Source organism: Ips typographus, linkage group LG10 (genome assembly GCF_016097725.1).
Source record: "Ips typographus isolate SLU linkage group LG10, UJ_Ityp_2.0, whole genome shotgun sequence".
Lineage (NCBI taxonomy): Eukaryota > Metazoa > Arthropoda > Insecta > Coleoptera > Curculionidae > Ips > Ips typographus.
In genome coordinates, this window is record NC_138431.1 from 3,565,707 (window position 1) to 3,581,516 (window position 15,810).

Consider the following 15,810-nt stretch of genomic DNA (forward strand, 5'->3'; position numbering starts at 1 on the left):
TTTTGACTGTATTTACCTGGAATTTTTTACGCTTAAACTGGAAAACCTACTTAATATTTCTGTCAAAAAATCAGGACCGTAACGGCTACAGAAAATTTGTGAAAAATTCCCAAAATCAGTTCTTTTTTTGGAAGGTCAATCTTCAAGACGCTTTTACGCATTTCACCCTGTAACTTGCTTATACACTGACTGAAAATTTTGATTTTTTTTCTGGTTATACTAGAACACCTACTTAGTAATTCTGTCAAAAAATCAGAAACGTAATGACAACGGAAAATTTGTGAAAAATTTCCAAAAATCTACTTTTTTTGTGTAAGTTTCTGGCACGTTTCACCTTGTACCTCCCTTGTTTCAGTGTGTAAACATCTGAAATTTGACTAGAAATAGTCTACTGGGCACAAAAAGTAATTCTGAACAATTTTGTGTCATGGAAAATGTATGTAACTCTAACCATTTTTGAGATTTTTTTTTTTTTTAAATTGTATCCAAATTTTTCTGTCCCCGTCATCGTTTTCAACATTTCTAAATAAAAAATTGGCTCAGAAACTTGTTATTGACCTTTCAAGTCAATTTTCAGTGTCTGATTGTCATTTTTATGTTTCTAACTTGAAAAATCTTAGTTAGAAGTCAACATTAGGGTTTTTAAGTCAACTTTAATTTTTCTAACATTTTTACCTTAAAAATTGCCTGAAAAGCTTTGATTTTGACTTTCGAACGTTAAAAATTTACTTAAAAGCTTGTAATTGGACTATCAAGTCAATTTTCAGGTCTCTGGCTGTTATTTTTATGTTTCTAACTTGAAAAAACTTAGTTAGAAGTCAAAATTAGGGGTTTTAGTCAACTTTCATTTTTCTAAAATTGTTTTTAACATTTTTAGCTTAAAAATTGCCTAAAAAGCTTGTAATTGGACATCCAAGTCAATTTTCAGGTGTCTGGCTGTCATTTTTATGTTTCTAGCTTGAAAAACTTAGTTAGAAGTCAAAATTAAGGTTTTTAAGTCAACTTCCATTTTTCTAACATTGTTTTTAACATTTTTAGCTTAAAAATTGCCTGAAAAGCCTTGATTTTGACTTTCGAACGTTAAAAATTGCCTAAAAAGCTTGTAATTGGACTATCAAGTCAATTTTCAAGTGTCTGGCTGTCATTTTTATGTTTCTAGCTTGAAAAACTTAGTTAGAAGTCAAAATTAGGGTTTTTAAGTCAACTTTCATTTTTCTAACATTGTTTTTAACATTTTTAGCTTAAAAATTGCCTGAAAAGCTTTGATTTTGACTTTCCAATGTTAAAAATTTACTTAAAAGCTTGTAATTGGACTATCAAGTCAATTTTCAGGTATCTGACTGTCATTTTTATGTTTCTAGCTTGAAAAACTTAGTTAGAAGTCAAAATTAGGGGTTTTAGTCAACTTCCATTTTTCTAACATTGTTTTTAACATTTTTAGCTTAAAAATTGCCTGAAAAGCTTGTAATTGGACAACCAAGTCAATTTTCAGGTGTCTGGCTGTTATTTTTATGTTTCTAGCTTGAAAAACTTAGTTAGAAGTCAAAATTAGGGTTTTTAAGTCAACTTTCATTTTTCTAACATTGTTTTTAACATTTTTAGCTTAAAAATTACCTGAAAAGCTTGTAATTGGACAACCAAGTCAATTTTCAGGTGTCTGACTGTCATTTTTATGTTTCTAACTTGAAAAATCTTAGTTAGAAGTCAAAATTAGGGTTTTTAAGTCAACTTTCATTTTTCCAACATTGTTTTTAACATTTTTAGCTTAAAAATTGCCTGAAAAGCTTTGATTTTGACTTTCCAATGTTAAAAATTTACTTAAAAGCTTGTAATTGGACTATCAAGTCAATTTTCAGGTATCTGACTGTCATTTTTATGTTTCTAGCTTGAAAAACTTAGTTAGAAGTCAAAATTAGGGGTTTTAGTCAACTTCCATTTTTCTAACATTGTTTTTAACATTTTTAGCTTAAAAATTGCCTGAAAAGCTTGTAATTGGACAACCAAGTCAATTTTCAGGTGTCTGGCTGTTATTTTTATGTTTCTAGCTTGAAAAACTTAGTTACAAGTCAAAATTAGGGTTTTTAAGTCCTTTCATTTTTCTAACATTGTTTTTAACATTTTTAGCTTAAAAATTGCCTGAAAAGCTTGTAATTGGACAACCAAGTCAATTTTCAGGTGTTTGAGTGTTATTTTTATGTTTCTAGCTTGAAAAACTTAGTTACAAGTCAAAATTAGGGTTTTTAAGTCAACTTTCATTTTTCTAACATTTTTAGCATAAAAATTACCTGAAAAGCTTGTAATTGGACAACTAAGTCAATTTTCAGGTGTCTGATTGTCATTTTTATGTTTCTAACTTGAAAAATCTTAGTTAGAAGTCAAAATTAAGGTTTTTAAGTCAACTTTCATTTTTCTAACATTGTTTTTAACATTTTTAGCTTAAAAATTGCCTGAAAAGCTTGTAATTGGACAACCAAGTCAATTTTCAGGTGTCTGATTGTCATTTTTATGTTTCTAACTTGAAAAATCTTAGTTAGAAGTCAAAATTAAGGTTTTTAAGTCAACTTTCATTTTTCTAACATTGTTTTTAACATTTTTAGCTTAAAAATTACCTGAAAAGCTTGTAATTGGACAACCAAGTCAATTTTCAGGTGTCTGATTGTCATTTTTATGTTTCTAACTTGAAAAATCTTAGTTAGAAGTCAAAATTAAGGTTTTTAAGTCAACTGTCATTTTTCTAACATTGTTTTTAACATTTTTAGCTTAAAAATTGCCTGAAAAGCTTTGATTTTGACTTTCCAATGTTAAAAATTTACTTAAAAGCTTGTAATTGGACTATCAAGTCAATTTTCAGGTATCTGACTGTCATTTTTATGTTTCTAGCTTGAAAAACTTAGTTAGAAGTCAAAATTAGGGGTTTTAGTCAACTTTCATTTTTCTAAAATTGTTTTTAACATTTTTAGCTTAAAAATTGCCTAAAAAGCTTGTAATTGGACATCCAAGTCAATTTTCAGGTGTCTGGCTGTCATTTTTATGTTTCTAGCTTGAAAAACTTAGTTAGAAGTCAAAATTAAGGTTTTTAAGTCAACTTCCATTTTTCTAACATTGTTTTTAACATTTTTAGCTTAAAAATTGCCTGAAAAGCCTTGATTTTGACTTTCGAACGTTAAAAATTGCCTAAAAAGCTTGTAATTGGACTATCAAGTCAATTTTCAAGTGTCTGGCTGTCATTTTTTATGTTTCTAGCTTGAAAAACTTAGTTAGAAGTCAAAATTAGGGTTTTTAAGTCAACTTTCATTTTTCTAACATTGTTTTTAACATTTTTAGCTTAAAAATTGCCTGAAAAGCTTTGATTTTGACTTTCCAATGTTAAAAATTTACTTAAAAGCTTGTAATTGGACTATCAAGTCAATTTTCAGGTATCTGACTGTCATTTTTATGTTTCTAGCTTGAAAAACTTAGTTAGAAGTCAAAATTAGGGGTTTTAGTCAACTTCCATTTTTCTAACATTGTTTTTAACATTTTTAGCTTAAAAATTGCCTGAAAAGCTTGTAATTGGACAACCAAGTCAATTTTCAGGTGTCTGGCTGTTATTTTTATGTTTCTAGCTTGAAAAACTTAGTTAGAAGTCAAAATTAGGGTTTTTAAGTCAACTTTCATTTTTCTAACATTGTTTTTAACATTTTTAGCTTAAAAATTACCTGAAAAGCTTGTAATTGGACAACCAAGTCAATTTTCAGGTGTCTGACTGTCATTTTTATGTTTCTAACTTGAAAAATCTTAGTTAGAAGTCAAAATTAGGGTTTTTAAGTCAACTTTCATTTTTCCAACATTGTTTTTAACATTTTTAGCTTAAAAATTGCCTGAAAAGCTTTGATTTTGACTTTCCAATGTTAAAAATTTACTTAAAAGCTTGTAATTGGACTATCAAGTCAATTTTCAGGTATCTGACTGTCATTTTTATGTTTCTAGCTTGAAAAACTTAGTTAGAAGTCAAAATTAGGGGTTTTAGTCAACTTCCATTTTTCTAACATTGTTTTTAACATTTTTAGCTTAAAAATTGCCTGAAAAGCTTGTAATTGGACAACCAAGTCAATTTTCAGGTGTCTGGCTGTTATTTTTATGTTTCTAGCTTGAAAAACTTAGTTACAAGTCAAAATTAGGGTTTTTAAGTCCTTTCATTTTTCTAACATTGTTTTTAACATTTTTAGCTTAAAAATTGCCTGAAAAGCTTGTAATTGGACAACCAAGTCAATTTTCAGGTGTTTGAGTGTTATTTTTATGTTTCTAGCTTGAAAAACTTAGTTACAAGTCAAAATTAGGGTTTTTAAGTCAACTTTCATTTTTCTAACATTTTTAGCATAAAAATTACCTGAAAAGCTTGTAATTGGACAACTAAGTCAATTTTCAGGTGTCTGATTGTCATTTTTATGTTTCTAACTTGAAAAATCTTAGTTAGAAGTCAAAATTAAGGTTTTTAAGTCAACTTTCATTTTTCTAACATTGTTTTTAACATTTTTAGCTTAAAAATTGCCTGAAAAGCTTGTAATTGGACAACCAAGTCAATTTTCAGGTGTCTGATTGTCATTTTTATGTTTCTAACTTGAAAAATCTTAGTTAGAAGTCAAAATTAAGGTTTTTAAGTCAACTTTCATTTTTCTAACATTGTTTTTAACATTTTTAGCTTAAAAATTACCTGAAAAGCTTGTAATTGGACAACCAAGTCAATTTTCAGGTGTCTGATTGTCATTTTTATGTTTCTAACTTGAAAAATCTTAGTTAGAAGTCAAAATTAAGGTTTTTAAGTCAACTGTCATTTTTCTAACATTGTTTTTAACATTTTTAGCTTAAAAATTGCCTGAAAAGTTTGTAATTGGACAACCAAGTCAATTTTCAGGTGTTTGATTGTCATTTTTATGTTTCTAGCTTGAAAAATCTTAGTTAGAAGTCAAAATTAGGGTTTTTAAGTCAACTTTCATTTTTCTAACATTGTTTTTAACATTTTTAGCTTAAAAATTGCCTGAAAAGCTTTGATTTTGACTTTCCAATGTTAAAAATTTACTTAAAAGCTTGTAATTGGACTATCAAGTCAATTTTCAGGTATCTGACTGTCATTTTTATGTTTCTAGCTTGAAAAACTTAGTTAGAAGTCAAAATTAGGGGTTTTAGTCAACTTCCATTTTTCTAACATTGTTTTTAACATTTTTAGCTTAAAAATTGCCTAAAAAGCTTGTAATTGGACATCCAAGTCAATTTTCAGGTGTCTGGCTGTCATTTTTATGTTTCTAGCTTGAAAAACTTAGTTAGAAGTCAAAATTAAGGTTTTTAAGTCAACTTCCATTTTTCTAACAGTGTTTTTAACATTTTTAGCTTAAAAATTGCCTGAAAAGCCTTGATTTTGACTTTCGAACGTTAAAAATTGCCTAAAAAGCTTGTAATTGGACTATCAAGTCAATTTTCAGGTGTCTGGCTGTCATTTTTATGTTTCTAGCTTGAAAAACTTAGTTAGAAGTCAAAATTAGGGTTTTTAAGTCAACTTTCATTTTTCCAACATTGTTTTTAAAATTTTTAGCTTAAAAATTGCCTGAAAAGCTTTGATTTTGACTTTCCAATGTTAAAAATTTACTTAAAAGCTTGTAATTGGACTATCAAGTCAATTTTCAGGTATCTGACTGTCATTTTTATGTTTCTAGCTTGAAAAACTTAGTTAGAAGTCAAAATTAGGGTTTTTAAGTCAACTTCCATTTTTCTAACATTGTTTTTAACATTTTTATCTTAAAAATTACCTGAAAAGCTTGTAATTGGACAACCAAGTCAATTTTCAGGGATCTGACTGTCATTTTTATGTTTCTAACTTGAAAAATCTTAGTTAGAAGTCAAAATTAGGGTTTTTAAGTCAACTTCCATTTTTCTAACATTGTTTTTAACATTTTTAGCTTAAAAATTGCCTGAAAAGCCTTGATTTTGACTTTCGAACGTTAAAAATTGCCTAAAAAGCTTGTAATTGGACTATCAAGTCAATTTTCAGGTGTCTGGCTGTCATTTTTATGTTTCTAGCTTGAAAAACTTAGTTAGAAGTCAAAATTAGGGTTTTTAAGTCAACTTTCATTTTTCCAACATTGTTTTTAACATTTTTAGCTTAAAAATTGCCTGAAAAGCTTTGATTTTGACTTTCCAATGTTAAAAATTTACTTAAAAGCTTGTAATTGGACTATCAAGTCAATTTTCAGGTATCTGACTGTCATTTTTATGTTTCTAGCTTGAAAAACTTAGTTAGAAGTCAAAATTAGGGTTTTTAAGTCAACTTCCATTTTTCTAACATTGTTTTTAACATTTTTATCTTAAAAATTACCTGAAAAGCTTGTAATTGGACAACCAAGTCAATTTTCAGGTATCTGACTGTCATTTTTATGTTTCTAACTTGAAAAATCTTAGTTAGAAGTCAAAATTAAGGTTTTTAAGTCAACTTTCATTTTTCTAACATTGTTTTTAACATTTTTAGCTTAAAAATTGCCTGAAAAGCCTTGATTTTGACTTTCGAACGTTAAAAATTGCCTAAAAAGCTTGTAATTGGACTATCAAGTCAATTTTCAAGTGTCTGGCTGTCATTTTTATGTTTCTAGCTTGAAAAACTTAGTTAGAAGTCAAAATTAGGGTTTTTAAGTCAACTTTCATTTTTCTAACATTGTTTTTAACATTTTTAGCTTAAAAATTGCCTGAAAAGCTTTGATTTTGACTTTCCAATGTTAAAAATTTACTTAAAAGCTTGTAATTGGACTATCAAGTCAATTTTCAGGTATCTGACTGTCATTTTTATGTTTCTAACTTGAAAAATCTTAGTTAGAAGTCAAAATTAGGGTTTTTAAGTCAACTTCCATTTTTCTAACATTGTTTTTAACATTTTTATCTTAAAAATTACCTGAAAAGCTTGTAATTGGACAACCAAGTCAATTTTCAGGTATCTGACTGTCATTTTTATGTTTCTAACTTGAAAAATCTTAGTTAGAAGTCAAAATTAAGGTTTTTAAGTCAACTTTCATTTTTCTAACATTGTTTTTAACATTTTTAGCTTAAAAATTACCTGAAAAGCTTGTAATTGGACAACTAAGTCAATTTTCAGGTGTTTGAGTGTTATTTTTATGTTTCTAGCTTGAAAAACTTAGTTAGAAGTCAAAATTAGGGTTTTTAAGTCAACTTTCATTTTTCTAACATTTTTAGCATAAAAATTACCTGAAAAGCTTGTAATTGGACAACTAAGTCAATTTTCAGGTGTCTGATTGTCATTTTTATGTTTCTAACTTGAAAAATCTTAGTTAGAAGTCAAAATTAAGGTTTTTAAGTCAACTTTCATTTTTCTAACATTGTTTTTAACATTTTTAGCTTAAAAATTGCCTGAAAAGCTTGTAATTGGACAACCAAGTCAATTTTCAGGTGTTTGAGTGTTATTTTTATGTTTCTAGCTTGAAAAACTTAGTTACAAGTCAAAATTAGGGTTTTTAAGTCCTTTCATTTTTCTAACATTGTTTTTAACATTTTTAGCTTAAAAATTGCCTGAAAAGCTTCGATTTTAACTTTGAAACGGTGAAAATTGACTCAAAAGCTTGTAATTGGACTATTAAGTCAATTTTCACAAAAATGGATGTCTGATTCGTGTTCTTCAGTTTGAAATTAGTAAAAAAGGTCACTTTCTATACTAAGTCCAAATTTGAGTCAATATTTAGCGCACTCTCCCCTAAAATCCTGAATAACTAGCTTATTTGAAACATTTTGTATAGATACGTCATATAACAAAATAAAGCTAATGAATGGGGCTCCCGCGTGACGTTGACTTAAGCAGGCTAAGTTGTACCGTTTGGCCGCTAGAGGGCGTCAAAGTTGATTTTCTTCTTTGCAACACAAAAACTACATTTGTGGTGAATTATTCCAGAAACACGGACAGACGCTCCAAACTAATATCAGCGCCAACCAACTTCAATCACATAAGCCACGTGGGGCCGGGCGATAGTATACAACAACAAAGACTGATCGATTTAACCACCAGCCTGGTAGACCAGTTTGCTGATCAGGCGTCCTACGGACCGCCCACACCTCAACCAAGGGTATTCCCTCACAAAAAATCGAGTAATACCATTCTACTTGGGGGGTTTGACCGTTTTCAGCCAACCAAACAGGCGCCACTGCCGCCCGTTCCTACCGGCAAATCGCGTCCCTACATCGAAATTTCGAATCCGATACCGCTACGCACCGCCCCCACCGTTTATAACGGGGCGAAAAGGGCGGCGCCGCCACGCCCCCGCGACTTGCCGCCCGCGTTGCCCCGCCCCTCGGACACGTCGCCCTCGCCGGATCCGGCTAGTATAGGAAGCATGTCGTCCCTACACGATATGATCAAGGTTAGTGTTCTTTGAGTTTTTTAAGGGCCAGTATTTTCACCTCCGGATAACTTTATTCTTTGGATAATTTCCAGTGATGGGTAAATTTTTTTTCCTCTCGGAAAGTGCACTTTACCGCATTGCAACATTAATTCACAATAATTTAATAATAAACCTGCAATTTTGAAGTTACAATACCCATTTTCACCAACCTTTCTATGAGATGTTCAAATCAAAGTAACTTTGCCGCCCTAGTGTGGAAAGGTTACTTTTCCGCACTCTTTAAAACAAAAAAAAAACATTTAAATCAATTAATATGATTTCTCAATTAAGAATACACTTTTAATCATCTTTGCAAACGGATGCCTACATTTTAGTAATTCTACTATACGTTGTCGTTCAATTTAATGAAAAATGATACTCGTGCACACATGCGGAAAGCGTCTTTTCCGCCCTTTAACTGCCTGTCGGACAATTGCAGTTTCGTGCGGGATCAGTATCACTTTCCGCACTTGTTAGGTAAATAACTATACTTTACCAGAAAAATCTGACCGGTAATCTACAAATATTGTGTTTGTGGCAGTTCAAATTTTGACACCGCTTTTCTCCCTGACTGTACTAAATTTTGTAGTGTTTTTTCAGGTTGTTGGATAGGAAATTTAATGAGGATTCCAAAAATGTGTTTAAAACAGTCATTTTCTCACTCCAAGTGGGTTTTACAGGCGATTTTGTCTCTCATTGTCCTTTCAAACTGTGTTTCTGTCAGTTCAAACTTTGACACCACTTTTCTTCCTGACTGTACTAAATTTTGTAGTGTTTTTTCAGGTTGTTGGATAGGAAATTTAATGAGGATTCCAAAAATGTGTTTAAAACTGTCATTTTCTCACTCCAAGTGGGTTTTACAGGCGATTTTGTCTCTCATTGTCCTTTCAAACTGTGTTTCTGTCAGTTCAAACTTTGACACCACTTTTCTTCCTGACTGTACCAAATTTTGTAGTGTTTTTTCAGGTTATTGAATAAGGATTCCAAAAATGTATTTAAAACTGTCATTTTCTCACTCCAGTGCGTTTTACAGGCGATTTTGTCTCTGACTGTCCGTTCAAACTGGGTTTCTATCAGTTCAAACTTTGAACTGCTTTTCTTCCTGACTGTACCAAATTTTGTACTGTTTTTTCAGGTTATTGGATAGGAAAATTAATGAGGATTCCAAAAATGTATTCAAAACTGTCATTTTCTTACTCGAATTGGGTTTTCTAGGCGATTTTGTCTCTCATTGTCCTTTCAAACTGTGTTTTTGTCAGTTCAAACTTTGACACCGCTTTTCTTCCTGACTGTACTAAATTTTGTAGTGTTTTTTCAGGTTGTTGGATAGGAAATTTAATGAGGATTCCAAAAATGTGTTTAAAACTGTCATTTTCTCACTCCAAGTGGGTTTTACAGGCGATTTTGTCTCTCATTGTCCTTTCAAACTGTGTTTCTGTCAGTTCAAACTTTGACACCACTTTTCTTCCTGACTGTACCAAATTTTGTAGTGTTTTTTCAGGTTATTGAATAAGGATTCCAAAAATGTATTTAAAACTGTCATTTTCTCACTCCAGTGCGTTTTACAGGCGATTTTGTCTCTGACTGTCCGTTCAAACTGGGTTTCTATCAGTTCAAACTTTGAACTGCTTTTCTTCTTGACTGTACCAAATTTTGTACTGTTTTTTCAGGTTATTGGATAGGAAATTTAATGAGGATTCCAAAAATGTATTCAAAACTGTCATTTTCTTACTCGAATTGGGTTTTCTAGGCGATTTTGTCTCTCATTGTCCTTTCAAACTGTGTTTTTGTCAGTTCAAACTTTGACACCGCTTTTCTTCCTGACTGTACTAAATTTTGTAGTGTTTTTTCAGGTTGTTGGATAGGAAATTTAATGACGATTCCAAAAATGTGTTTAAAACTGTCATTTTCTCACTCCAAGTGGGTTTCAGAGGCGATTTTGTCTCTGACTGTCCTTTCAAACTGTGTTTCGGTCAGTTCAAACTTTGACACCGCTTTTCTCCCTGACTGTACCAAATTTTTTAGTGTTTTTTCAGGTTGTTGGATAGGAAATTTAATGACGATTCCAAAAATGTGTTTAAAACTGTCATTTTCTCACTCCAAGTGGGTTTCAAAAGCGATTTTGTTCCTGACTGTCCTTTCAAACTGGGTTTCTGGCAATTCAAACTTTGAACCGCTTTTCTCCCTGACTGTACTAAATTTTGTAGTGTTTTTTCAGGTTATTGAATAGGAAATTTAATGAGGATTTCAAAAATGTATTTAAAACTGTCATTTTCTCACTCCAGTGCGTTTTACAGACGATTTTGTCTCTGACTGTCCTTTCAAATTGGGTTTCTGGCAATTCAAACTTTGAACCGCTTTTCTTCCTGACTGTACCAAATTTTGTAGTGTTTTTTCAGGTTATTGAATAGTAAATTTAATGAGAATTCCAAAAATGTGCTTAAAACTGTCATTTTCTCACTCCAATTGGGTTTTACAGGCGATTTTGTCTCTCATTGTCCTTTCAAACTGTGTTTCTGTCAGTTCAAACTTTGACACCACTTTTCTTCCTGACTGTACCAAATTTTGTAGTGTTTTTTCAGGTTATTGAATAGAAAATTGAATGAGGATTCCAAAAATGTATTCAAAACTGTCATTTTCTCACTCCAAGTGGGTTTCAGAGGCGATTTTGTTCCTGACTGTCCTTTCAAACTGTGTTTCTGTCAGTTCAAACTTTGACACCACTTTTCTTCCTGACTGTACCAAATTTTGTAGTGTTTTTTCAGGTTATTGAATAGAAAATTGAATGAGGATTCCAAAAATGTATTCAAAACTGTCATTTTCTCACTCCAAGTGGGTTTCAGAGGCGATTTTGTTCCTGACTGTCCTTTCAAACTGTGTTTCTGTCAGTTCAAACTTTGACACCACTTTTCTTCCTGACTGTACCAAATTTTGTAGTGTTTTTTCAGGTTATTGAATAGGAGATTGAATGAGGATTCCAAAAATGTATTTAAAACTGTTATTTTCTCACTTCAATTGGGTTTTCTAGGCGATTTTGTCTCTGACTGTCCTTTCAAACTGTGTTTCTGGTAGTTCAAACTTTGGCACCGCTTTTCTCTTTGACTGTACGAAATGTTGTAGTGTTTTTTCATGTTATTGGATAGGAAATTTAATGAGGATTCCAAAAATGCAGAAGGTTCTAGCACTTGTTAGATGGTTATAGAGCCTTTGGCAACGTTCCAAATCTTTGATGAAGCTTCTACAATCACCCAGAACGTTCTGGAGCACTTTACAACTTTCTAAAACTTTCCAGACTTTTGAAGAAGTTTTTAGAGCTTTTGGCAACGTTCCAACACCTTCCAGGTCTTTGCGGAAGCTTCTAGAACTTGTCAGAACGTTCTCGATAATACTTACAGGCCTCTGACCATTTTAAACAATTTTTTTGTAAGATTTAGGACAATGGGGTCGTAAACCAACAATTTTGCAGTAATTAGAAGTTCTCAGAAAAATATTTGACCAAACTATTTTTTTAAACGCAACATTTTACTACGAAAAACACATTATTTGGTACACCATGCATATCTGTGACGTAGAAAGGGACTGTGCCCTATCTCTCTTCGGTTTATGGTCCGTCGAGTGAGACGGAACAATTTTAACCAAACGTCAATCGTCGAGGCAGTGTTGCCAGGTCGGGGGAATTCGAACCACATTTGGATTTGACAGTTTTGACGTACAAGTGTCTGTTTCGGACCGAATTTAATCTGTTACAAACTTGTCACCTGGCAAAATCTGATCCATAGAGCTATTAGACTAAATTCACCTTTTTACAAGCAATACAATCACTGCAAATCATATTATTATGCATTTTAGAGTGCTTTTTTGACATTTGTGACGTGTGAATATATTTCAATCTGTCACTATGCTGGTAACTGTCAAATATCACTCCGTGAAGCTGTAAAACTACAAAACCTGCTTAAAAGCACTCTGTTATAGTTAATAGAGTAGTAATTCATTTTAAATGCTTGTTTATAGGTCCATGAGTATAAATTTGACAATCGTGACATGTAATTGTGTATTTTAATCTGTCATAAAGTTGGAAACTGTCAAATACTGCTCCATGAAGCTATAAAACTGCAAAATTGGTTTAGAAACAATACAATCAGGGTGAATTAAATTGATATGCATTTTATAGGTTTATGAGTTGAATTTTGCCTGTGTGACTTGTGTTCGTTTTGAAATCGGCAAATCCACGTTGGGTAACAACTTTCAATGTCATTTAAGGGTTGGCAACACTGTATTTTTACCAGAGAGGTCTCCACCGGCCAGTCTCTTGCTACGTCACAGTGGATGCTCGGCTTATTTTAACGGTTTTATTGCCTTTTAATTGCATAAATTTACGGTTAAAACCTTAAATTCCACTATACGGTGGATGTCCCACAGAAACTATCCTAAGAATAAATTTATCCGGAGGTGCAAATACCAGCCTTTATTGAAATAGTGTGAATATAGGTGGGACAAAAGAAATCGGCCTCATGACAATTACGGAAATTGAAGAGAAACGCGTTTACGATTTGTCTTCATTCCAGCTGAATTGTTCTTGTTAATGCAGGTTTTTTGAATGTTGAGGTTATGAGTGTGTCGTGTGTAAAACAATCATTTTAATGCACCAGTTTGGTGGAATTTTGCAATTATTCCTGAAGTTAAGAACGTTGCCAAGACAATGTTTTACGTAAAAAATATCGAAGGTTTCCAAATATCTCTGAAAACTCCAAAATGCTTTTAAAACCCTTTAAATGCTTTCAAAACAGTCCAGAAGCTTCCAAATGCTCCTGAAACGGCATAGAAGCTTCCAAAAGTTTTTAAAACCGTTTAAAAGCTTCCAAATGCACCGAAAGTAGTCTAAAAAAATATAGAAAGTTTCCAAATATCTCTGAAAACTGCAAAATGCTTCTAAAGCAGTCAAAAGCCTTTCAAGACTGTCTAAAAGCTTGCAAAAGCTTAGAGCTTTGTTTAAAACTTTCTAAATGCTCTTCAACTAGTCTAGAAGCACTCAAAAGCTTCCAAAATAGTCTAGAAGCTTCCAAATGCTCCTGAAGCAGCCTTAAAGGCTCCAAAAGCTTTTAAAACAGCTTAAAAACTTCCATTTGCTCCGGAATTAGTCTAGAAAGATTTAGAAAGCTTCCAAATCACTATGGAATCTTCAAAATGCTTCCAAAGCAGTCAAAAGCCTTACATAACAGTCTAGAAGCTTGAAAATGCTCCTGAAACAGCCTATAAGCTTCCAAAAGCATTAAGAACTGTTTAAAAGCTTTCAAATGCTCCTCAAGTAGTCTAGAGAGATTTAAAAAGGTTCAAAAACACTATAGGAACTCCAAAATGATTCTAAAGCGGTCTAAAGCCTTCCAAAAGCATTTAAAACAGTCTAGAAGCTTAAAAATGCTCCTGAAGCAGCCTAGAAGGCTCCAAAAGCTTTTAAAACAGCTTAAAAACTTCCATTTGCTCCGGAATTAGTCTAGAAAGATTTAGAAAGCTTCCAAATCACTATGGAATCTTCAAAATGCTTCTAAAGCAGTCAAAAGCCTTCCATAACAGTCTAGAAGCTTGAAAATGCTCGTGAAATAGTCTACAGATATTTAAAAAGATTCAAAAACAGTATAAATAAAATAAATCAAAGTGATATTTTAAAAAATATTGTAATTTTAGGAAAGTAAATTTAAATTTTTTTCAAATTCTTTTAAATGTAATATAATTTTAAATAAAAAATATAATATACATTTCTTCATCCTCAAAAGGTTTTTTCATTTGAAGGAAGTTTTATCAATCGTTTCCCAGATATTGAAAGAGCTTCTAAACTGTTTTGAAGCCTGCTGAAATCTTCTAGGCTAGTTGAGGAGCATTTGGAAGCTTTCAGACTGTTCCAAAACTTTTTGGTGCTTCCATGCTGCTCCTGGACTATTTGGAAGCTTCCAGATACTGTTTAGGAAGTTTTTGAAATCTTTTCAGACTATTTCAGTAGTTTTCTGGATAGTTTAAAAAGTATATTGAAGGTTTTGACTGCTTCAAAGGTATTTAGAGACTTTTTTATACGGTTCTGGAAATTGTTGGAAGCTTTTGAACTACTCTAGAAGCATACCAAAGCTTTTAGACTCTTCTGAAAGCTTCTAGACTGTTCCAAAACCTCTAGAAAGCTTCTATGCTGCTTCAAGACTGTTTGGAAGCTTCCAGATACTGTTTTGGACAGTTTAAAAAGTATATTGAAGGTTTTGGACTGCTTTAAAGGTAATTGGAGACCTTTAAACATTTCTAGAAATTGTTGGAAGCTTTTGAATTACTCTAGAAGCATACCAAAGCTTTTAGACTCTTCTGAAAGCTCCTAGACAAGTTGAGGAGCATTTGGAAGCTTTTAGACTGTTCCAAAACCTCTAGGAAGCTTCTATGCTGCTTCAAGACTGTTTGGAAGTTTCCAGATACTGTTTTGGACAGTTTAAAAAGTATATAGAAGGTTTTGGACTGCTTTAAAGGTAATTGGAGACTCTTAGACAGTTCTAGAAATTGTTGGAAGCTTTTAAACTACTCTAGAAGCATACCAAAGCTTTTAGACTCTTCTGAAAGCTTACGTGAAACGAATATTTGGCAACAATTGGTGGAAACAATGTTGCCAAAACGTATTGTCAACTGAATTTATGAATAATTTTTTAGAAGATTGACTGATCAAATTATCTAATTTGTCAGCCATGTTGCCAAACATGTCATGGTTTTACAGTTTTGCCTATTTATTATAATAATATTTAAATGAACTGTCTTTCAGGATTGGTGAAATGTTGACAGCTCTTTCTTGAATTTGCCCAATTTTTCTTACTTTGACTTATTATTAATTAAAATTTTGGACTAACTAACTTCAATTTAGAATCTTCATTCAGCTTTGACATCTTTAAATGAAATTTAACGTAAAAATAAATAAATAACCTTCACCCTGTAGATTTTTGTGTTGATTGGAAAAAAAGTTACAGGCAACCTTCTTAACATCAAGTTTGACGAGTTTTTTACTGACAATTGAGTGAACTAATAAGCTTGTTTGTGCAGAATTAACTTTGTTGTTTTTAAAGTACCGTGAAATTATAACATGTCCACACTGTAAGCAGTCTTTACAGCTACATGGAGTCAAATTTGACAGATCTGACGTTTAGGAAGACTTTTTTACGTCACGTGACAGCTGTCATAATTGTCAAAATTCACTCAGCAATGATCTGAGAGTATAAAATGGTAAACAGATGGATTTCTTTAAGAAATTGCACTGTAAGTTGTGTTTACAGCTCCATGAAGCCGAATTTGAGAGTGTTTACGTTAAGGAACATTTTAATACTTTGCTTGCGTCACGTGACAGCTGTCATCTGTCAAAACTTACTTAATAGTGACCTGA

The 15,810-nt window shown here is 32.0% G+C and overlaps 1 protein-coding gene across 10 annotated transcripts in view; it reads left to right on the forward strand.

Moving 5' to 3' along the window:
• gek (serine/threonine-protein kinase gek) overlaps positions 1 to 15,810 on the forward strand; it is a 112,103-nt gene that overhangs the window by 86,120 nt on the left and 10,173 nt on the right. For 6 of the 10 annotated variants that reach the window (XR_014179570.1, XR_014179571.1, XM_081988713.1 and 3 more), the window contains one exon: positions 7,925 to 8,390. Coding sequence is in view for 6 of the 10 variants with exons in the window: in XM_081988713.1 (XP_081844839.1) it covers positions 7,925 to 8,390 (466 nt within the window). In the remaining 4 variants the exon portion in view is untranslated. Of the gene's footprint in view, positions 1 to 7,924; positions 8,391 to 12,899; positions 13,017 to 15,810 lie in introns of all 10 variants that reach the window. The other 4 variants (XM_081988715.1, XM_081988716.1, XR_014179572.1 and 1 more) reach the window with 3 other exon arrangements.